This window comes from Alligator mississippiensis, chromosome 4 (genome assembly GCF_030867095.1).
Source record: "Alligator mississippiensis isolate rAllMis1 chromosome 4, rAllMis1, whole genome shotgun sequence".
Classification (NCBI taxonomy): Eukaryota; Metazoa; Chordata; order Crocodylia; family Alligatoridae; genus Alligator; species Alligator mississippiensis.
Genome location: NC_081827.1, coordinates 33,859,429 through 33,883,556, shown reverse-complemented (window position 1 = coordinate 33,883,556; position 24,128 = coordinate 33,859,429). Strand labels below are relative to the sequence as shown.

The 24,128-nt window shown below is 39.0% G+C and overlaps 1 protein-coding gene across 8 annotated transcripts in view; it reads right to left on the bottom strand.

The window, feature by feature from the left end:
* Positions 1-4,813: 4,813 nt before the first annotated feature.
* Positions 4,814-24,128, bottom strand: part of TAFA5 (TAFA chemokine like family member 5) — a 655,021-nt gene continuing 635,706 nt past the window's right edge. For 3 of the 8 annotated variants that reach the window (XR_002090210.2, XR_009461535.1, XR_009461537.1), the window contains 3 exons: positions 19,971-20,104; positions 8,443-8,535; positions 4,814-7,073 (listed from right to left, as the gene is read on the bottom strand). Coding sequence is in view for 1 of the 8 variants with exons in the window: in XM_019487416.2 (XP_019342961.1) it covers positions 7,065-7,073 (9 nt within the window). In the remaining 7 variants the exon portion in view is untranslated. The remainder of the gene's footprint in view (positions 7,074-8,442; positions 8,536-19,970; positions 20,105-24,128) is intronic. The other 5 variants (XR_009461534.1, XR_002090213.2, XR_002090212.2 and 2 more) reach the window with 3 other exon arrangements.

Here is a 24,128-nt window from a genome sequence, read left to right as displayed (position 1 = left end):
CTTTATGCAACCAGCCAATGTGGCTGCCAGGAGAAGCAAACCGTGGATCATCTCCTGAAATGCCCTGTAGCACTCCAGTGCACCTCACAAGGTCTGGCAACACCAACACCAGCAGTGGCCTGCACAGAATATCGGGAACAGACCATGTAGAAAGGCTGGATTAGAGAAATGACAAACGAGATCAAATAGTCATGCAACCTTAGTGTATACCCTCTCATCCAGTGTTAATCAGTATAATAAGCAAATAGATCTTGTGTTGAGGTGTCCTACTGTTAGACCCCCCCACAGATAGTTTATCAGACCCACCTTAGAAAGGTAACAAGAATGTGGTGAACAACCTAGGAGTACTGCGAAGTGTCAGAAAGAAAGAAGTGATTTCAAGTACTCTCTCACCTTAATCAAGGTGCAGCTTCCAGAATGAGTTGGAAGTCAGACAGTCAGGGAATGCAGAAAGTGGATTGAAACAACAATATGCTTCTGGCAAGAGAAAGGCTAACTGTGTGCATCTATGTGGTAGTGATTGGCTTTATGTACATGGATGTCTATCTCCTGGAGAGCTTTGGATTTGCGTGCGCACTGGCATATTACCTCTATCAGCTCAAACGACAGCAAACAAAAGCTATCTGATGTCTATTTAGTTTCTTTTCCACATTAGCAAACCTGCAGCTGAAAGACTGAAAGAAGTTGCAACAAGTCCTATCATAACTTTCTCTCTCTAGTGAAGAGATGCCATTTAACTCTACTCATTTCCTATTCTTCAGTCAGTTTTTAATCCATGATGGGATTTTACCTCTCACCCAAGGCTGTCAAGTTAAAGGAAATTCATACAGAGAGATCAAAAGGAGACAATTGCCTTGAACAGGTGCTGATTTCTAGTGGTGGAAATTTTTGAGAATTTTACACTAGATTTTTTCCCTAGAAAGGGAGCAGTACAGGTGCCTCTCCACTGCTCTCCAGGCCTTCCTCATCCCAGTCTAGGGAAGGTGTGGGGAGCAGCAGGACAATGCCCCCCACCCATTCCCCAGACCGGGTGTTTCTGGTCTGGGGAGTGGGCAGGGAGCTTCCCAGGCTAGGGAACAGGTTAGGATGCAAAGAGTAACTGCTCCCAGTGACTGAAGCAGAGCCAGGGAGAAGCAGGCAACTCCTCCTGTCTGTTCCCCACACTCAAGACACTTGACCAGGAAGCAGAAGGATGCTGGGGAGCAGCTGCTCCTCCTCAGCTTGCTCCTGGCAATTGGAGCAGAGAGGAAGCAGCAGGTAACACCATTTACCTGCCTACTCCCCAGACAGCGGTCCCCAGTGTGGGTGTAGGCAGGGAGCAAGGAGAAGCTGCTCCACTCTGCTCCCAAAAAGGTCCTGGAGGGGACTGGATCCCCAGTTTGGGGCATGGGTGGGAGGTTTTGTCTAACTGTTCTTCTCCCCTCCCAGACCAGACTGTGAGAGAATTTCTTTTGCAAGAAACTTATCTTCCAGGTTGATACCTGAGAGATCTCTATTCCAGACGGGACATGTTTCCCCTGGGGGGAAATTAAATTAATGCTTATATGCTTGTAGCTTCTACCAGGAAAGTGGTGATTCTCTGGTAGAAACCTAAGGCTTGCATATCATCTTGACCTTACTAGCAGCTGTATAGAGATATCATAAATTTTATAGACATTAGGGCTAGAAGGGACCTCAAAGATCATTGAGTCCAGCTCCCCCCCCCCCCCCCCCCCCCGAAGGGTAGGAAGTCATCTGGGGTCATAGGATCCCAGCAAGATAAGCATCCAATTTTCTCTTGAAGGTGTTCAATGTAACTGGACGCAGTACTCCAGCTGTGGCCTTACCAAGGTCGAGTACAAGGGGAGAATGATGTCCTGGGATTTGCTTGAGAAGCATCTATGAACGCAAGCCTGAGTTTTGGTCGCTTTACTAGCTGCAGCATCGCATTGAAGGCTCATGTTCATCTTGAGTACAGAGTCTTCTTTGCTGATAAAATATCTACCATCCCTTTGTCTTCTCATTCATCCCTTATGATTTCTTCTCTTCCTGCCTCTCTCAACAAAATATAGGTGAGCTGAAATATAACATCCTTTATTTTACTTTTCTCTTAATAGTCTTAACCAGAAATCTGATTAAGACTAAGGTGATTTTGGTTTATATTTACACTCCTCTACTCCTCTCCAAGATTAAATACTTTGAAATTGATTTGTCCAAACCATGGGCTGAACTAAACCATCAAACTTCAGGATTCATGCCTCCATGAGGCACAAGCAAATGCAGCATGTAGAACTCATTGTCACAAGATCTCATTTTATATTTGGCCATTAGGCATTCCCATACTTTTATCAGGTCCCAATGAGTGCTGGAGATAAGATCACTTACCTCAGGTGGCAATTCCTACATTCCAATTCTCTTAAAAGCTGGTGCCAAGATATCACCCTTTATAAAGCAGCATTCATGTAACATGCCAACAAAATTAGTGCCTGAGTTATTTCTATCTTATATGTACATACCAGCCATTTGTCTCTTTTTACGGGACTTTATGTTTTTTGCCATCACTTTCATCCGCAGTTATTTTTTTTCTGAACTAGTAAATTCCTACTACCAACTTACTCCTATTATTCACTAGTGTTCTTTGGTATGGTGCAAGTCTGGAGGGTATGACAAATAGATGGCCATAAATCACCTTTGAACTCACCTGAGTCCTGAAGCCATGTGGTTGCCAGTTGTGGTTCCCAGCAAAAATAAGATCAGGTGAAAACTACTGTAATATACATTGACTGCCAATGGCCCTTAAAGTGTTTGGAAACATGAGTCATGTCCTATTCTTTCTCTAGTGGTTTCTGGAAGAAGAGCACACTATACACCCTGAAGATTCCTCTACATGACAGGAATCCTCCTCTGGCTCGAGCAGCTGTGTTTAGGGCTGTGTTGAGAATCAGGAACTGGGGCTATTTTCTGCTATTTCAAGGCAATTCTAACCAATTTTTTCCAGGACCCATTCCAAAACAAGTAAAGAGACCTATTTACACCTGATTCAACATTTCTTTGTCAACAGTTTTCAATCACAAAAGTTTAGATGCCAATGACTTCTATTTCCCTGAAATATTTCAGTTCACCCCCTAAGTGGTGCATTCATTTGCATCTATGCATATGCTTCCAAGCCTACTTTTTGATCAATATTTCTTATCTTTTGTGACACATGGATGTTTAAAAATACCTCCACTGGATGACCTCCAAATAACCAACATTTCTAATGTTTTCTATGCGGACAGGAAGAAGTATTTTCTTGTGCTCCTGCTATGTCCCACCAAGGTTTGCTGTGAAATACCATGCTTTTCTCAGACATTTCTGTCTCCTTTCCCTAGGTATCAGTTTCTATTTCTGCCATGTATCTGTTGTTTTCACCAATTCATTAACTTAAACTGCATAGCTACGCTTATCCCTTCAGCCAATTCATTTTTCTTCACTTCAGGTATGTCTTGTGCCGCTGTACAAATGCTTCAGCTACAATGCTGCATTCTTTATTTTCTTCAGGAAGCTCTATGCTGAATACAGCCTGTGCTGAATAGGCCATATTAAATAGAAAATGCGTGGGTTAAAGATTTACACAGCAGCATCTGGGTACAATTTCAGTAAACAAGCAGATGATCTAGGACTTTGTGTGCGTAAGAACTAAGCTACCGTAGAAAAAGGGAAAGATTTGTTTAGATAAAAGAATAAGTTAAAAGCATAGCTACAAAATCAGAGAAGACAGCATAGGAACACAGGCCTATAAGGGGCCTCCTAAACCATCTTGTCCAGCCCCCTGTATTCACAGCCAGGCGTTATTCAAAGGTCCGAACGCGGGTCTTTACAGCATGTTAAATATTGTAGTCAATCACAGTCATATGAAATCCCACATGCTTGAAGAATTATTTAGCTCTGTCCCCACACAGGAAACTATATAGCAGCCCTTTTGGATATATTTTAAAGGCTTGCTGTATTCTAGAAGTTGTTTTTATTAGACTGAGGTGTGACTTTCCCACTCTATTTTATCTTCCCTTTCAAGTTGAAAAGTAACCTGTCTGAAAGCTGTGAATAGGTGGATATTTAACAGTCTTTGTTTGTGCTTTGAATACTTTTGTGAAGAAGGTACAGAAAATATTCACATAAACAAATCACAACTCTTGATGTAGCTGAGTGGTAAAGTGTGAACCCACAGTATTTGGAAAGCATAATGTTATTGCAAATAAAGGTTTTGGCATCGCATTGAGGATATTCATTTACATTAACCAAAACAGTCAATATTTTTTGTTTGAAAGTGTACATTTGAAAAACGCATTTAAAAAACAACATATAAGTGATTTAAGGTTGCTGTCATACACAATAGGCTAAATGACATCTCTTACTAGAATATGGCAATTTTTTCCCAACTATTTCTCAAATGTTCTCGCTTTGGTATTTCTACTTCATAGAGGACCCTGGAAAAAAATGATGAGTTACTTTTTTTGTTGAACATTCAAAGTTCAAAGTAATGGAAAAATGCATTTGCCTAAGCTTTCAGAAGTGGCAAGTGATTTTTTGATGCCAAATCAAAGATAATTTACAAAGGCATAGATTCCAAAGAATAGGAGCTCCGTACTTCATTTATCTTAAAATAGATACCCCAAACCCCAAGGTATTCAAAACTGTTACTCCATTTACAAAATGTAGAGTACAATTTCATTTTAAAATTCTAAACATTTTTTCAACCCTCATATCATCAGGTAAGCTTACTTCTGGGCGCCCCCACTGTCAAACATAACCTGAGAAATTTCTTCTAGTATGTCATGATCAGGGAACAAAAGTCTCACTTATAAAAGTATTTTCTTTATTTTTATAATTTAGCTGAACCAACACAAAACTGAATACTGTAAAGCAACAAAAATGTTGTAACATCTTTAATTGTTCTGTGTTTACTAAGTAAGGCTACTACACTCCCTTTAAAAATAAACTGAAACAAAACAGAAAGTTGGTAGGGTGAGGGCTCTGGCTCTTGAGTTCTACTAGTACAGTAACTGTATTTACCATCATTTATTGCATGACATTTTAAACCTGACATCAGTCATTTATAGTGCAGTCAGTCCATAACACTTTTCAAGTGGCTGGGCTTTAATTGCTACTTTGACACTGGTAAAAACCCCTAAGATTAAATAAGAATATTGTATATATTTATTTTACTCAAAGACACAGTCACCTATAATTCATGGTTCCTGTAACCTCTGTATTTAATAAGCCTCAGTATTGGAACAGGCCTTGAAAAAAAAATCAGTTATTTTGTTTTTATATTTTTCTTCTATGATTGCTTGAACAGTCTCTCTATAATTTTCTTTAGTAGCATAGAACTAGTATAATACTAAAAGTTAACTGGAGTATTAGGTAGCATACTACAGTGGAAACCTGGAGAAGTACTTAAAATCAGAATACATTTGCCAGAAAGAAGCTAACCTCAGTTGTTGGTCTCATCATATCAATACGTACCAAACCTTGTACATAGAAAGGTACAGTAATAGGGAGTAGGAATTTTCTTTTTTATCATCATTTCTCCTCTTTTCTATGCTGCTCTAGCATTAATTTTCACTACCTGATAATGCTGACAAAGTGGGATTTCTACTGATGAGGTAAAACATTGAAACTGAATCAAGGAATAGGTTGCAAACTGACCTTTGTACTGAATCATGTAAAAGGGGACTGGGAGAAAGAGAGAGAAAAATAACTCGGTATGAAAAGCAATGATTAAAATATTTTACACTCTATTTTACCAGTACATAAAGACAAAAAATGCCTTCCAACAGTGCAATGGTTGAATGCATTTATGTAATATAAACAACATTATTCTTTGCTTTTTCTACAGAGTCCTCTCTGGTCATGCTTTACATCCAGAACGTCCCAATGGAAGAAAGCAAACGACACCAGTCACTTCAGAAACAACTGAAGTAATAAAACACAACTTAACTCTGAACCACTTGTCATGACTGTCAGAGTTACCACGTTAATTGTTAAATAGGATTTTCTACAAATATACAACATATAAAAACTGTTAAATATATAACTTTAGGCTTTTCAAAATACATTTAATGATCTCTTTCAAACAAGTGTTACTTTTTTTTTCTTTAATTTGCTTTCTGGTGCTAAATGGTGTATCAGATGAGACATAGGCCACAGATGACCAAACATGCTCTTTGCAAATACTGTATTATCCAACTTTAACTATCAAAAATGGAACTGTAGAAGAGGCATGTTTAACTGGTTAAAACTGAAAATGATTTTAGTACGAGAAAGTCAATCTAAGTACAGAGGAATAAAGGTGCCATGTAGACAGTTTGTATTCTTTTCATCTAAGTAGTTCAAACATAGGTCATTTTTCCCTCGCTGCTCCATTATGTTCTTTAGAATGTGTTTTTTTCAAAGCAGTTTTCTGGTTTAGTTTTTACTGCAGTGTCCCGTAAAGACTTCTGCTGGACAGCAATATCTCAGCTTTGTGACAACTGAATTCATGTCTTTGTGGAGACCCCCTACAATTTAACGCAGATAACTTTGTTAACAGTAAGATTGTGTCCACTTTAAAATAGATTTTTCTCTTTGGTCTATCGTATATACTGAAAGTATAAGAAAATAAAAGCAATTCAGACAGTCCAGGGCACAAGAAGAGTTTCTCTTTTGCAACTCATTGTCCTCCCATAGACAAAACAGTCTTCTCTAAGGCTGATTGGGATGATACTCTTCAGTGTAGTAGACTCTTCAGATTAAAACATGTAGGTAACATCAAGTCCAGCAGTGGTGTATAACGCAGATGAAACGTTAACCATGAACTTTTTTGTATTGCTAATGCCCAGGCATATCTCGCATATCTATATTCCTTTGTCCAGTACTCCTTAGTATGGTAGAACAGACTTTAGCTCATAATGTAGAAGAATTATGCTGTCTTTTATGAGATACAGAGAAATAGACAGTTGAGTTGATGACATATAACAAATGATGATCCACAGCAGTGAAACTTGACTAAGTAGCTCACACAGAGCCTAGACCACTCCTACGAGGATTCTCTGTTGCTGTATTTGTCAGGAGACCTGTAAATCAATAAGAACAAATGAGTCAACATCTTACTTTACCGTCTTAGCTATCTTTGCTTTCCATTACTTCAAAAGATACTGTACTGAGATTTCAAGGAACAAGTTAATGAACTGGAAGATATTTATTTTTTACTGAAAATATTTTCTGAGAAACAGTATAGAGATCATCTATATACTTTATTTTTTATAAAAAAAATATAGTGCTTTTTTTAACCCTCATGCCAAGTTAAAGTTCTATGAACATTTTATAAACTGGCAGTTTACAACAGTTTAGCTATCACTGTCTACTAGGCCCCATGCACTCCCATTTTAATTATATCATCATGGACTGTTCTTCTCTTCTATTATAATTGCATATAAAATGATCCAATTCATTTTACTATGGAGGTTATAATGCCTTCTATCTTGTACAGCTAGATCATGATAAAAACTGAAATAAAACAGTATTTATATCCAGTAAAATGCAAGTATTTTTATACTAGAAGTGTCTAATATCTAATAATTGGTAGCATACCCCTGGTGCTCAGCACACTAATTTAATCAATACTGCCCTCTAGTGATGCCATTACAAGTACAAATTAATGAAAACTTGTATATTAATAGACAATTTAATTAGAAAATTGTTTTTAATTGCAGGGGTAAAAAAAAAAAAAAAAACTCCAAAAGAATGAAACTGCAAAAATCATTGGCTAGTAAACCTGAAGAAATTAAAATGGGATAAAAAACATTAAAAAAGAAAGAAAAGGCAAGCTGAAAGTGAAACAATAGAACTAAGATCACAATGAACAGAAAATAAGAACAATGGAAGGCAGAACAAATGCAAGTTGTAAAGAAATGATTGATTTTCGTAACAACCAGGAGACAACCAGAAAAACTTACCCAGAATACAAGTTTACACATTATTTCTAAATTACACAGTAATTGTTCAGAGCACAATAATTTAAGGTGTATTAAACAAACACGATTACTACAAAACATATGTTCAAATATTATCTTCTTCTTTGGCATTGTCAAATTCCCAAATAGTGAGAATTCTCATTATTGATGAAAATACTCCAGAAAATAGTGAACATTGAATGTGAGAGCGCAAAACAAATAAGAAAATCCAATTCATTTGGTTCAAGATGGGTATAAAATTTAGATTTATTATTTAACCTACTCCTTGGAGAGGTAAAGGAAAGCACCTTCCTACCTCCCAATTATTTTACCGACAGTTTGAAATATTTGTCTTCCTACTTCTCGCTCTCTGTGCACATATATACATATATGTGTGTGAGTGTCTGTGCATATATGTATGCATATGTATATACATATTCCTTTTAAGGCATAAAATGTATTTCATAGATTTCTGCTTTTATCCTCTCACCTTTTCCAGGAAAAAACACCCCAGAAATCTTGCAAACAGCCTTTCCTTTTCGGACTAGTGATCAGATCTCCAAACCTCATGGCCTCAGACAGGCTGAAGGCAAAAAACCTGGATGATTATTGTGGTATATTCCCTTTTTTATATATACATTCAGCAAAAAGAAATTATGTTAACGTTTTGCTTCTGTCAGATGTTTTTCTTCCCTTTTATGCTCCTCCTTCTGGTTTGCCTTGTTTCCCATAGTTCCCATCCCATTGTACAGGCTTAGGATGATACTATCAACTTTTTTAACCCGAGGATTAATGTTTATGAAGTGTGGCCCATGAATCAAGAGCTTTTAGATTGAATAGATTTGAAAATAAACTATGACTCTATGAAGAATTAGTCTGACCTAGCTCAGTCTTTCCTGAATTTTGCTGGAAGGGCCTAAGCTAAAAAGCAACAGCATAAACTGCTGATGGACTACATGGTCTTTTTATAGGGAGTTTCCATATTAGAGGTCCCAGGATAGAACAACGTTCAAATACATTCATATCAGGCACTTGTTCTTTTATCATTTTACAGATGTAAAAGTCTCCTTATTGGCTTGCTGTCCCTGACTTCCTTTTTCATGAAGATGTTGTGGGAATATGATGTCAACACTTTAAAAAGATGACAGAAGAATTTTACATTTTGCAATGCTGGGTCAGGGTGGAGAAGAGAAAGAAGGTTAAAAAAATTGTTGACAAGAAGAAGACTTATCAGAGAGGGAGGTGACTACAACTTTGGACAATGACACGAGAAAAATGGAATGAAAGGAAAGAAGAAAGTGGGAGGGTAGCAAGGGAGGCTTAATTTATTTTGTTAATGAAGGGAAGTGGAAGAGACAAGAAAAATGCTAGATAAAATGCACAGAGAGCATGAAGTGTTGCAGGAGGAGGAGGGAGTATAAACCTGCCTTCTCATGTTCTTTCTATCTTCGCTGCTCTTCATTCCTCATGTTCCAAATTAACCAACTGCTCATGACCCAGGCAGATTAAATGAGAGAACAGAGTGAGACCCTGAATGACCATAATGGACGCTTGTATGAAAAACTTTGTTCCAACAAGAGGTCTATCATATTGGAAATAAGTTTAAAGGAAGAAAGAGGCTTTAATGCTGCTCAGAATGCCTGTCCAGGTCAACTTATTTCTGATACAGCTGCATTTAGTCTGTCATATGCTAAAATATAAGTTGCATGCTATGGGAATAAAAAATTCAAGAAAAGTCCTGGGAATTCTAAAACTGAACAGCTGCACTGCGATAATGGAATCCAGGCCTCCAATTCATTCCATGGTTCAGCATTCCCTCGTACCAGCCCAACTGTTCAAAATGGCATAGCAGATATAAGGATCAAAGATGAAATTCCAACTGTCCTGAAATCAATGGGAGTTTTACCATTGACTTCAGAGGACTCAGGATCCATCCCCAAGCCTTCAAAAAGTAGGTTTAAGACTTTCCAGAAGAGACTGCTAAGGAGTTCTTGGTACATGTTGGCCATTGTGTGCTGGCACGGTAACCCTCCAGTACTGTTACCTTCCCTTTCATCTCACCTGTTTTTTCTGAGTTGCTGCTGAGATTGCATGTTGTGCATGGTCTGTTGGAAATATTGGCATCTAATGTTTAAGGGATTGATAAATCATTACAATCTTCATGGATAGCATACTTCCCTACTATTGTCAACAGCTCAGTAAACATGCTCATCTCACATCCCTCCATTATGTGGAACATAAGTAAAAGGAAAATGGAAAGGCTGTCTCTTGATTTTACCTCCCTCTCTTCTGTAAAGAGTCTCCCTTCCCCTGCAGAAAAGAAGCCTGCCCCATCTCTCAGATTTCTACTTTGTTTCCAAACTTTCTGCAGAGTTTACAAACTTTTTTCCCCAACTGAACCAGAGCTACTGAAGTGTTATTCTCATCAAAAGGGCCGAGGAAGAGCTTTTGTGGTTTGTAAGCAATGCTCCACCAGAGGACTCGCCATTCTTGGGGCCATATTACACATAAGACATGTTAAGTGCACTCAAAATGCAAGCATTCATGCATTCAAGCAGTAAAACTTGTGCTAAGTGCAACTATATCATAGCAAAGCTACACATTTTTGTGGGAAGAGTATCTCCAGATTGTATAAAGTAACACCTGTTTAGCTATTGTTGGACTGTTCCATAGAGATAATGCGAGATAAAGACTCCAGCACAGTGTGGAAGCTGGGACTGGCAATCAGCTAATTGTTGGTATGAGGCCCAAGTTCACGACTCCCACTCAGTGCCAGTTCAAAACTACCAGCAGCAGAGACTCTGCTCACTCCACGAATCCAGTCGCAGGTGTGGAGCCTATGGCAGGAGTGGCACACTTTCCTGGGTTTTGTTCCCCTGCCTCCCTCCAGTGGCAGAGGCCTGACTTGCCCCAGTGTGGGGGGCTGCACATCCTCACAGGTGGATGTGAGAGGTGCAGCACCTGGTGCTGGGATCAGGGTCCAGGAGGTAGGGCTCAGCCAGCTCAAGCCCTGTCCAGGGAGGCCTGAGATCTTAGTAAGAATTACCAGACAACAGCTGAGAACACATTCTAACTTTTAATATGGCACAGTAATGCTTACTACATCTCACATAACACATGTGGTAAGTGTCCCATATGACAAGGCCCTTGATTTAAACTGCAAAGTGCAGGTGGCTGAGCAAGTTTGTCAGGAGCTGCAATTTTACCCCATCACAGGATGATCCTGAAATTTTAAACCATCACCAACTGTCCACCAAGAGTCATATCTTATCGCACTAGTATTATGGATAGCATCAGAGCTAGATCAAGAAACTGATACAATATATAAAGCAAAACAGGCTACACCAGATACAGTAAAATAATCTTCTACTTTTGGCAGTACAACTGTACATCCAGAAGGCCATGTCTATAATGAACCCTTGCCAAGAACCAGATTTCTACAGAGAAACAAGCCTCACCCACTCACTCACACTCAACAATCACCAAATGTAAGACATGAGGCAGTGGAGTGGCCTTGAGTGTGTCCCAAGAAACAGGCTGAACGAAACACAAGAATGTCAAGACCATGATATGCTCAAGATCTCCCAAACAATCCACTCTGCCTTACTATCAGGCTGGATCACCATATCGTGGGAGTGGATGGGGTTTGTTTCTTGGAAGTAGCTCCAGGCCCCTCAGGTAAACAGTACGGGGCTGACTTAAGACTCTTTATTTCACTCTGTCATAGAAGCACTTTTTTTGTTTATGCAAGTACATTCTGTGAAAGATATAGGAAATTGATTTTTTAAGGAGCCTCATTCTCAGGCTCTAATTTTGGGCCTGGAGTGAAAGGGTGTATATTGTCAATGATTAGACCCCTGTAGCCTGATTTAAAGCTTACTAAAATTAATGGAAAATTTTTGTTTGCCTTCAGTGGGCTCTTGATCATCCTACTATCACACCATACTGTCATCTACACTTGCAATTAATTGACCCTGAATGAGATGCAAATTTAGAGGCTTTTTAAAAAAAATGGCCAAACACATTGGGTTCTGCACTGCTTACAGTAAGATGATTATGATATGCAGCTGCTCAGAGTTTGCAGTTGTCAGGTTCAGATGCATTAAACTAACATCTATCATATTTAAATTAACCTAACACCATCATCCAGAAACTCTGTTCTCTGCATTTATACGTAGGGAAGTCCAAATGACCCTCATCTACAACCTGTCCCACAAAATACTGTCCAAGAAAAATGAGTGAATAGCTTAGCAGCTGTTTTCTTGGCTAGCTATTACGACACCACTCAAAGTATAACAAACAAAAAATATTTCCCATGGCTGCAGAAGTATTATAGTTCATGGATGGTGTAAATATGTGCTAACAATAATTGAACTATTAAAGCAATGATAACACATTGCCCTTAGTTCTTCTTATGTGCAACCAGAGCAAGAAGGGGACCTCTACAACACTGACCAAATGATGCAAAAAAAGCTAGGCCACAGTTCATTCCTGAGCAAAAAGAAAGGAAATATTAATTATTTTAAGAAGGTGAAAATGTATGGTGGTCCTCTTACCTAATGTACTAAAATGAGCAAAGTATCTCACTATAGTATTTATGCTGCAAATAAATAGTAACACACATGGCAAATGTTTTTAGAACGAGGACCACGTTTCAAGCATGTCTAAACTGCCTTTTTGTTATACGTCATCCATATAACACACACACACACATCCACCACAAATTTGGCACAACTTTAGCAGTTTCACCTGGGCTGAGCTCTACATTTTAAGAACAAAAATAAAAGTCAGGAAACATAAATCAAAGTTGAAGTCCTGTTATGTAGCAGCCAAGTACCCAATTTACACAAATGGCATGGCTGGTATAAGAGTGGGACTGTCCATCTCCCCTCTGGTCTTCCAGAACACAAGTTCTAAACTATGATTTTTTTCCAATCCTGATTTTGGAGGTTCTCTAGGGTACAAAACAATGTCACTGCTCATCTTCACGGTTTTAATGTTGAATGGTTTATGAAATCAATACATTTAACACTTTTTGTTATCTTTTAAAAACATCCTTGCTTTACTTGTCTGTTTCAGCTTAGTGTTCATCAGTGGACTCTCTCAGCACTGGTTCTTCTTTTTCCTCGCTTGTACTACTGTACAGGGAAGAAAGAACAAACCTAACACAAATATAATTTAGAAAGATGGATATAGATTTGGCTGGTCTCTGCTTCAGAAAATCTATTCATAACAGAAACAGTTTCAATGCTTTGTAACAACTGACAGATAAACAGTATGTCATTGCCCTCGGCTTCTGCAACTGTCTGCTCCAGGATTCTGAATAACCAGGCATGTATAATACAGAAGCAGAGAGAGAACGGCACTAAGAAATTGACACTGCCTTGCAAGATACCTTACGCTTCACAGGAATAAACATGTACATTTCTGGCAGTGATCCTAAGAGCAGCCCTAGCCTGCTGCGTTTATGTGAACTGCCACAATTCCTTGTGACAATTTATTTGGTTTCACCCCTTCCCTCTCCTTCTCACCATGTTGTTCATATATGCAAATTGATTTTTCAATGTTCACAAAAGGACAAGTTAATCTAACTTTAAAGTGACTATGGCTATTAGGAATTAAAAAAAAGAAAGGAAGAAGCCTGAAATGCTTTGGAAAAGATGTACATTCATTATATGTCACTGGGCTTGCCACAGGGCAGCACATCTTAAAGAGTTCAATGGCTCTTAGCTCCTAGAGGATTGGAAATGTAATAAGGTAAGCTGAACTTCCTGGCTGTGTTTGTGGTTCAATGTTTATAAAGAGCAGCCTAGCATATTATATAGTCTATGCACAGGCATGCTCTCCATACATATATATTTCTCTCATAAGTTAGAATTCATGAGAGATATATGGCAGAGTGCAATTGTTAACTTTCTTCCAAAAAAGCATGGCATTTTAAAACATGGACTATTTGTCTGTTTTCCTGTCAGCATTCAGAATGGGTAGAAAAATAATTTACTTATGGAAATAATAAATGAATAAGCTAACAGGTGTCTATTTTCCCATAATTATTGTCTTGATATCAGTAATTACTGTAGAAATCAAATAATAACTGGGCCCAGTATATTTTAAAGCAGCACACCTGTCCCACCTCCAAGGTACCATCACCACCATTATGTTTATTATCTCGCTTGTGTGAAAAAGAAGGTGGCTATGTTACTACTCTGTCATCTTTTTCAGAGTTGCAGAAACTTTAAATGCACTTTAAATGTCAGATTCCACAAGTGAATGAGATGGTGTCAACATGAAATTTTTTGAAACTCGCTAATTTAAAGTAAAGATTCTGGCTTCCAGAATCTTTTATGCCCTTTTAATAGTGCATCCTGATTTTATTTTTTACAGTCACAAAAGGGCTTTTTTAATAAGCAATTCCCTGCCCTTCTCTTAATGCTTAAGATGGCCTTTTCATTAAGGTAGGGGGGATAGACTTGACAGATGAAAAAACTCCACTGGTTTGAAACTTTTTATCCTTCATAATGGAATTCCCCATTTTAGGAATGGGGGATTAGGACAATCTTCCAAGCCAGTAGAAAACGTTGAGTTGTATTGCTATTAAAATGCAAAGTAGATCTGAAAAATGAGAAATACCTCTGACCTCCAAGTTCCTAAACTCTAGTAGCTTGTAACAATACTGAGTATTGAATTTTCTAGCACAGTGTGATTTGCAAGGTGATGGTATCCCTTTACATGGAGAAATAATCAATCACAAGCGGGGATCCAGGAGGAGTGTGGTAGTGCAGTTGCACCCTGCTTTGCCTGTGCTGTGCATGAGCAATATGCTCCAAGCTCATCACCTGGTCAGTGCATGCTGGGCTGATTGGCATGAGTTCTGGCTGAAGCCACTGATTTTGTGAGGTTCCAGAAACCAGGGTTGAGTACCACTAATGTTTGCCCTCCCCCTCCCTTGACCCATCTGAATTCAGTGGCAGGGGGAAAAGAGGAGACAAGCAGTGGTGGTGGTCACCCCCTGGGCTCCAGAGTGGTAGGAAAGCTCTGGCCAGAGTTCCTGTTGATAAGCTGGTGATCTCACTGTGCATGCAGAGCTCCTGAGTCAACACTGACACACATCTGTGGCACAAACAAAGGGGGATATAGCCACAGCCCACTTGCCTCACCCCTGGATCTGCTGCTGATCTCCCATAATAGAATCTCCTTTTTAATGATTATGTGCATAAAGTCTCTCTCTGTATCTGATAAATATATGCCAAAGTACAATTGTTAACTTTCTTCCAAAAAAAATGACATTTTTAGACCTGGACTGTTTCACTACCATTATTCAGAATGGATAGAAAAAATAATTTACTTGCAGAAATAATAAACTAATAAGCTAACACATGGATCTTTTCCCCATAATTATTACCAAGAATTACCATAGAAATCAAATAACAATTGTGCCTGGTATTTTTTTTAAAACAGCACACCTGCCCCACCTCACAAGGTACCCTCACCACCATTATCTTTCTTATCTTACTCTTCTGTGATAAAGAAGGTGGCTATGTTACTACTCTGTCACTTTTTTTTTTTTTTTTTTGAGTTGCAGAAACTTTAAGTGCACTTTAAATGTCAGATTCTACAACTGAAAATATAGAAAAAGAGGAAGAGAAACACAATGCCTACAGGAGTTCCCTGGAGGAAGGAGCCAGCTGGGGATTACTGAAAATCTTCATTTGTTCCCTGGAAGAGGAAGCTAACCAGGACTTGGTAAGAGATTCCAGGGGTGAGCTACAAGAGTTTCCCAGAGAAGACTGAGAGCTGGGAGAGGGGCCTGCTTAGAGAATCCAGGGCCAGAGGGCTGAAGAAGGCTGCAAATAGAGAGAGAAGCAGAAGGGTTGCTGTGGTGATTTTCCCAGGCTGGAAAGATAGAATTGGATGCCCAAAAAACATTAGTAGCAGAAGGGAAGCAGGACAGTTGTCTGCTGGATTTTCCTTGGTCTGAAACCTGGAACTGAAGGGCTGAAGGAGGCTAAGAGATGAGGGAAAAGTAGGAAGGATTACTTGCTGACATCTCTTCATTGGTGAGATGATGGAAAGAAAGGAAGGTCAGGGCAAGCCACTGAGGGACCTGCCCATTGATCAGCCCAAGACAGAGAAGAAAAAACTCCTCAGTGGAAAAGCAGGAAACTTCCTGATGGAGAGAGAAAGGAAGGACTACGATGGATCAGTCTAGGTGGCCATCTGACAAAACAGAGTGAGAGTAACAAAATACCTAAACTAGCTGTATACAGACTAGCTCAAGGATCTGCAGCAGTATGGAGCTCTGTCACATTCTCTTTACCACCACCTGCCAAGTAGGCATACCTTGAAAAAGCATTTTCAGGATGAGGGGTGAGTGCAAAAAAGGAAAGACAATGCCAGAACTGGGCCATGCGTGCTGATGAACTGAGTTGTTTGTTGTTTTTTTTTATGGTCTATGAGCTTAAAGAGAAAAGCAGACTTTGAGTAGGGTTTTTAAGAGATTTGTGCACTGAAATAACATGCCACCCCTGGTTTCTAATCCTATGAAAGACTAATGGTAGCTTCACTGAGAAACTGAAAAGGCAGGAATGCCTTACAGCCCCGGCTAGAAGAGGTATGGTTGGGGGGCTGCATTTGTCTAGAAGGAGCAGCAGTGAAAAAAGTTAAGACTGTAACAAATGACATAACATATGAGTCAGCAACCTAGGGCCCATGGGCAGGATTCAGCCCATGAGCAATTTCATCAGATTTATTATTATTTTTTAAATTGTCATGGACTTGAGACAATATATAGCTGTATGGAAAGCGTCATTTTGGCCCTCTCTACAAGTTACCTGTATCACACAATTACCAGGTTAATTGAGCAATTAATTTAGATGAGCTACATGAACAAATTAACAATTACTTCATAAAATGTCCACCCAGCTATCAAGTAACTGCTCCAAAAATATGTAATAACTTTATAGCTGGTTGCTATCAAATTTTAACTTGCACATGTAGCAGGGTCCCTGCAGTTGGGAGCCCTATCAACTGACTAGGCCCCCCCCATAGAAAGGAGCACCATGCGCAGCCAGGGCTGGGAGTCCACAGCTGAAATTAGTCTCAGCCCTGGCAGAGTTTGGCAGCTGTGGACTCTTGGTTCAGGCAGTGCCCCAAGGCTGCTGGGACCCACCGGCCTGCAGCTGCAGACACTGGATCACAGGAATGGATGCTGGATCGTGGCAGCTGTAGGGCAAAGCTGAAATCTTCCAGCCCCAGGGGTCCATAGGATGCCCCCACAGCTGGGAGCCCTGTCAGCTGAGGAGGCTTGTCTGGATTGTTCATTAGATACCTTTATCACACCTTTACCTGCATATATAGAGGGGCCCATAGAAAGATTTGGTAGCTGACATACAATTTAAAGCTTTAAAAATGACTATTTTCTCTGCTTTTCTTTTACTGTCCAAATAAAAGCAATTGCAATATTAAAGTGAGTGAAAGTACACAAGAATACCCAGAGGCTTCCCTCTGGGAAGTAAAAAAATAATCGGGGAATACAATTTTTGTGGGGGGGTGGAGGGGGGGTTCTTTTTGAGGCTAGAGGAGGGATTCAGTACAAATTAACAATATGTCAAAGAGTTATTTTTAATATGTATATATACATGCTGACTTTTGCACCTATATATAGCAAGAAGTGTTGCTTATCTGTTAGTAAGATCTACTGCTTAATTTTTATCATACCCTTGTCAAAAAAAGTATCCTGGAGAAATTGTAGGCATTAACAATGAAGTGTTCATTGAAGATAGTGGTCTTCTGTAGAGATAAAGTTTTCATTGGTGCAATACTGTATCAATAGAAAAGTGCTTTTCATAGGGGAAGTGACATGAGTTTTAATTGTAATTGTTTTTAAATGTTACATATTTATATTTTAAGCACTCTGAGCTGCTCAAGTTAAAAAAAAGCACGTCTGCCAACAGCTGAACTCTGCAGACAAATCTAAATTGCTACTTTCCCTTCTCTAATTAGAGAAAAGAATTGTTCAGGGGCATCTATAGAGTGACATCTGATTGACAAGCAGCTGGTCTGGAGCAAGGTTGGTCTCACACTTGCAGTAAAAATAGGAACTGTGATTTCTTGAGATTGATTGTGAAAATAGTTAAACTTTAATGAATAATACATCAGAAGAAAGGTAGTGTTCTTTTAGAAAGGATGTTTAGGATATTTTACCCATTAAAAGAGAAAATTCTGGCTCATAGTACACGAACTGTAGATAGGACGTTTTCTTGCTAGTGAAGCAGCTGAATAATCGATGTTTGACAGTGAGATATTATGCTTGTTTTAAGTATTCCACATGGCAATTTATTTATTAAGAAAAAAAGTATGGCTGGACTCATTCCAAGAAAAAGCAAAAGCAGTGTGGTGCCATAGGTGACCTCCAATCAACAATCTTTACTGGCATGCCAAACGTAGGAGGAAACATATTCAAATTTCAGTGTGCTGAAGGCATCTATCTCCATCCTTTGAGAATGGGGTGAGGCTGGGGATGTAGGTGAAGGAGGAATGCACACATACATTAGGTAAATAAAAATGCAAGATTTTTTTTTTCCTTAAGAGCAGGGGTCAGCAACCTTTTTGCTAAAAGCTGGCTGCCTCTTGTGACCCTGGACATTGCTGTGGGCACCTGAACCCTGGTTGCTGCTTCAGCTAACTATGCTCCTTGTGGAGGGCTGCTCTCTCACCCCTTCACTGTAGCTTCTGCTCACCATTGCTGCCAGAAAACCTGGCAAACAAGCATTTGTAGTGACTAATTTGACAGTGACAGTGAATAGAGGCCATGGGAATGGGGGACAGGAGTGACAGAGCAGCCCTCTGCAGGGAGCATGGTCAGCTGGAGCTGGAGCAGAAATCAGGATTGTCTTCCAGACCAGAAAACACAGACCAGATCAGACCTATAGGTGATGTAGTTTCTTCATATCTAGATTTGGCCTGTGTGCCAAAGGTTGCCAACCCCTACTTTATATGCAGCTTTCCAAAACAAGAGAGTGGCTTTGAAGGAAGTTCAAGTTGATGTGGACAGATACAAAGTGTGTACATGAAATGAAGCACCCACCTACCATCCTAGAAAACTACCTACAGTTGATCTGGGTCTTCACCCCCAGCATGGAGGCTGGGAGTAACATTTTCTAAAACAGAAGTTTCTTTAGTTTGAGGAACCAGCCTCCAGCACAAATTTCTACAAACAGGTTTTGAAGTTCAGCACTTCAACTGCACTAGTTAACTTTTTCTTCTACTTAAAAGAACTTACTCCTGGATCCTTGTCCAATCATGAAGCTCTCTGGCTTAACTGAATCTGCAAGACATCTGTTTGATAATGTTTAGATCATAGTTTCAGAGGTTTTGTATACTATGGTCTATATTTGCCTTGTGCATGATTCCCCTTCTGGAAATCCTTGTTCTTTTTAAAATGTTCCCCATTCCTAAGTTACACTAGAACAACAACTAACTCCTACAGAGACTCCCTATTCTGCAGTGCTAATTTAATCTTTTAAAGAAGACTGGGGAACAGAATCAAGAAAGTTACATTTACCTATCATTAAAAATATTAGTATAGTCTGAATTCAACCAACAGACAAGTATATGCTCCCTTCCTGTTCCCAAAAGCAGGAAACCCATACAAGCCTCCACAGGAGCATTTTGGTCCTTACTTTTTATTTAAGAAACAGGAAATAAAGAATGTTATATGTGCCTTTGTGTTACACTCTCTTAATCATATATATTTCAGTTATATATATTCATGGCAGAGTTCTGAGGTGGTGTGTGAGAGAAAGGGAAGAGAACATGGATAGGACGTGCAGGCCTACACACAGGAGACAGTCCCCGCCCCCCGCATATTAGCCAATAAAAACAGCGTTTAGTCTCCCGATGATAAAGCAGGCACCTGGAAAGACTACAGTCAAGGATAAGTTCTGTTTAGCATAATAATGACATTTACACCTAAATGCATATTAGAGATGTATACAATACAGTAGTTCAAAAACCAACCAGTGTGTCGCTGTCTATCAGAGGCAGAGCCCTGTGTATTGTGCAGCATATTGGATCTAAATTCTTTGGCAAGATCCCCAATACCCCCTGGTTTCTGTGGAATTTTGGCAAGGAGTTCAGTGGTGGTCAGTTTTCTGCAGCAGAATGAAATAGAAAACACAGTAAAAGAAATAAATAAAACAAACCGTGGCAAACTTCAAGGAAATGTTAACTCTGTAATTTACAAAGAAAATTTACATATGTGCTCATACAAAGGGCAAAACTTAAGAAAGTAAACCCAATATAGTGAATTCCCCTCTCCTCCCACACACAACCATATAAGTCCTGGGAGAAATGCATCTTGCTTGGCATGCTCCATATGCAACGTGACAAAGATGGGGTGAGCCCTTCTGTATCCGTAACTCCATGCAGCATGTGGGGTTCCACATGCTTTGCCCCTGAGCCAGGTTCTCTTTCCTGAGACTTTGACATTTTGGTTCCTCAGTGCCCGTTCACCACTCCCTCTGCCCAAGCAGCACTTTACCACTGCTCTTCTACATGAGGACACCATGCCAGTGAGGTAGCATTTTCTAGGGGCACCAATCAAGGAGAAAATTCCACTGCTACTTATGTGACTACACCATATCAGACAAGAGGACATGATCATAGAACAAGCATCATAGTATGCAGAGAGCAAAGCATTTCATAACACGTGTTTCATACACCACTTTTATTTTTAGATAGAACTGTGAAGATTTATCATTTTTCAGACTTCCTTTCATATTAGGAAACTGAAAAAATTAACAGTCAAACCTGAGAATAAAGCAAGTTACTGGGTTATTCAAAGAATACTTTTGTAGTAAGTCAAAGCAGTATGCACTCTCTGTCTTCTTTGCTTGTCCTAATGGTAGGTGTAGAATTGACCTTACTGGGTCACAAAACAGCTACACAGATAAAATGTAATGAACCTGAGAAGCAAACGAGCTTCAGGTGAAGACAGGAACCAAGATACTGTAGTGACAATGTCATTAGTCAAACCAGAATGGTACGCTCTCTGCTATTTATCACTGTGCTATTTTTGAGTTCATAATCAAATGCAAAGATCAACTCCAAGAACCCATTAGCATGAAACTTGTTCTCGACTTTAAAATGTTGTTCTCTTCTTTTTAATGGGAGCTTTGATTTTTAGAAACTTCATAGATTTTATTCCTCACAGTTTTTGTCAAATTCTAAGAAAAATAAGAAAAGTTAGAAATTCCTCAGTTGCTGACACACTTAAGTTATTGCTTTCTTGGATTTGGGGTGGCTATGAGAGGAGTGTTTTAGAAGAGATGGGAGAGAGTTACAACTGTCCCCTACCACTTACAAGATAGTGCAGTCAAATCAAAGGCATTTGCCTTGAAGAATTAGTTGTAGCTCAGATGATGCTAGTGGATAAAACACCATTGTGAAAGCTCAGACAGATGCCAAAGGCCAATTACATAAATGAGAGAGAGTACGACAGCACAAAAAAAATAGGGAGGAGAATGTATCACTGAATCTGCCAAATACCAGAAATATTAGTAGGAAGAATTCAAGCCTAACCTTTTACAATAAGGAACCAAGTACAGATGCCAAGCATGATAGGACTAATACAAAAAATTCAGTAGTTTGACAGGCCACTAGCTGGTGCTTATACTGCTATCAGAAGATATCTATTTGTTTCCTATTCTTGTGTTCTAAAAGAAATGATGTGGTGAGAGTATTGGGGAAGTGTCATACTCTTAGAGTTGATTAGGAAGGAGTGTCTTTTGTTGCAGCGCTGACCCTTTTGATTAAAAGGGAAGTGCAGGAGAGAGTCTCATTCTGGCAGACAAAGATATTTAAAGAAAAGGGTGAAGGGAAAAGAAAATATAAAGAAGGGTCTTGAGAAAAGATGAGTAGATGACAGCATAAGTGGGACTCACTGGAGTCCTACAACCACTACTTTGTAAATGGTATAAAAGACTAGATTTAAAATACAGCCCTGCTTTGGGATGACATCACACTTAGTCGACAGGACCTCTTGAAGGCACTGTATTTGTAGTCTCCATTTATCTTCTGCCCATGTACAGTACAAATTCTTCCATCACATGAGGGGCCAAGCTCTGCTCACCTGGTGGGGTTTCTGTTGTTGTTAGCCCTTTCTAGATCAGGTCAAGCAGGTCAGACATTTTTATTGGTTTCATCGAATCAATTCTTTACAGAAAATGCAATTTGGGATACTGTTTTTTTGCAAAATCATATAAATTTGGTCAATACTTTCTGAGAAGAGAATGTATTTTAAATAAACATTATTTTGAAATGCTTTATTTTGAAAAAAAAACAAACAAAATTCAGTTTTTATTTAAAAATGTACTGTGCTTTTTCATTTGAATTAGGCTAATTTTGCACTATCGAATGCCAGATTTTGTTCTACATAATATGACATGATATAATGGCTGATATATTCCACTAATTTTATATGGTGATTAACATTTGTTAGTAGTACTGACTGAAACTCTTATTGTTTTCCAGCTCAAAGTGTTTCCTGTTTTTGTTGTAGTGAAACAATTTAACACCTTGAACAAGAAAATAAGATAAGCATCTAGCTTACAAAAGAGAAGAGCAGCTGTTTTTATTGTGCTTGCAAAAAACAATTTAACACACTGAAATTTTTGTAAAATGAGATGAGATAAGCATTTAGTGTACCAAAAAGGAGCCACTGTTTTCAATAACTTGGAAAAATAATTTCAAAAGTAAAAACAGCAGACCATCTAATTAGTTCACTATGTACTTAGCTTCTTTTATAGTTCAAACTGTTAGTTTCAAATTGCTTCACTACAGCACAATATAGGAAGTTTTATTTTTTTTAGATAAAAACTTTTAACCAAAATAAATTATTTTAACATGATATCATATTATGCAGTAGTACTGCTATGTAATATATTGACATGACTCGACAAATATGCTATACTATGCACTACTACTGACATAATCAGATAATTAAAAACATAAGTTTTGAATAAATTATTGTTCTTAAATGAGACTGAACTTTATTTTTTTCATTATCAGAATTTCCTGTTCATGATGTGTTTAAAAAAGTATGTTTTCACTGTTTTGAAATAAAAATGGGTTTTAAAATGCTGAAATTTCTGTGGAATGGAAAATTCCAAGTTTCAACCAATGTTTATCCTTGCATACACTGGCTGTAGGGTAGACATGCAGCTTATAAACCAACTAAATAAGATACATGGAGAGCATAACCATCAGGAACAAACCTGTTCTGGCTTAAAGGTAGCTCGCAACCTCAAATGGCATCTCTCAAGTAACAGACTAATTAATTCCCATCCTCATCAGGACACCAGGCCTTGCAGTGGACTCAAATGCTTGCTGTGCCCTCACATCAATACAGACCACATCATCACCGGACCTAATAACAAGCAGGACACCTTGAGGTTCATTCACCTGCAATTCTACCAATATCACAAACGCCGCCACCTGCTTACGATGCCCCTCTGCTGTCTTCACACAGTCATAGTGAGCTCTACATAATGTATAAGAATGAATGAACACCAATCTGACATTAGCTGCAGAAAGACACAAAGGCCTGTGGCAGAACGCTTGAACCTCCCTGGACATTGCACTGCAGACTTCAGGATTGCTGTTCTCAGGCAGGAAAATTCAAAAAGCCAGCTTGAACAGGAAATTGCAAAACAGGAAACCATTCACAAAGGACTGTACTAAGTATGGTTTAAACAGGGACTGTGGATTTTTACCCCACTACCTGATTAGCTTTTGTGCCCACTTTGTTCGTATGGATTCTTCACTTGTTTGCCTCTCCCAGCACTGTTCCCCTCCCTCTTTCTCCCTTCCCTCCCATCCGTTCTCTCCTCCCTTCCCTTTTGTATTCAAATCACCCATTCCACTTCATACACTGCTCTGTGCTGTCCTTTCATAGCATTTGATGCAGTAAACTCGAGTTCATGAAAGCTTATGTTGTCTATATATCTTATTTAGACTTTAAGTTGCATAACTTCCCTACCTTCAGTCTTACTTCAGAGTAAGATGGCTAGTTACCTTTCTATGCACTGTGTGTGTCTGGCTTCTGTGTACAGGTAATGGAAACTTGAAAGACTCTTTTCTCCCTCCACATCATAAAACTTCCAGAAACAAACACAA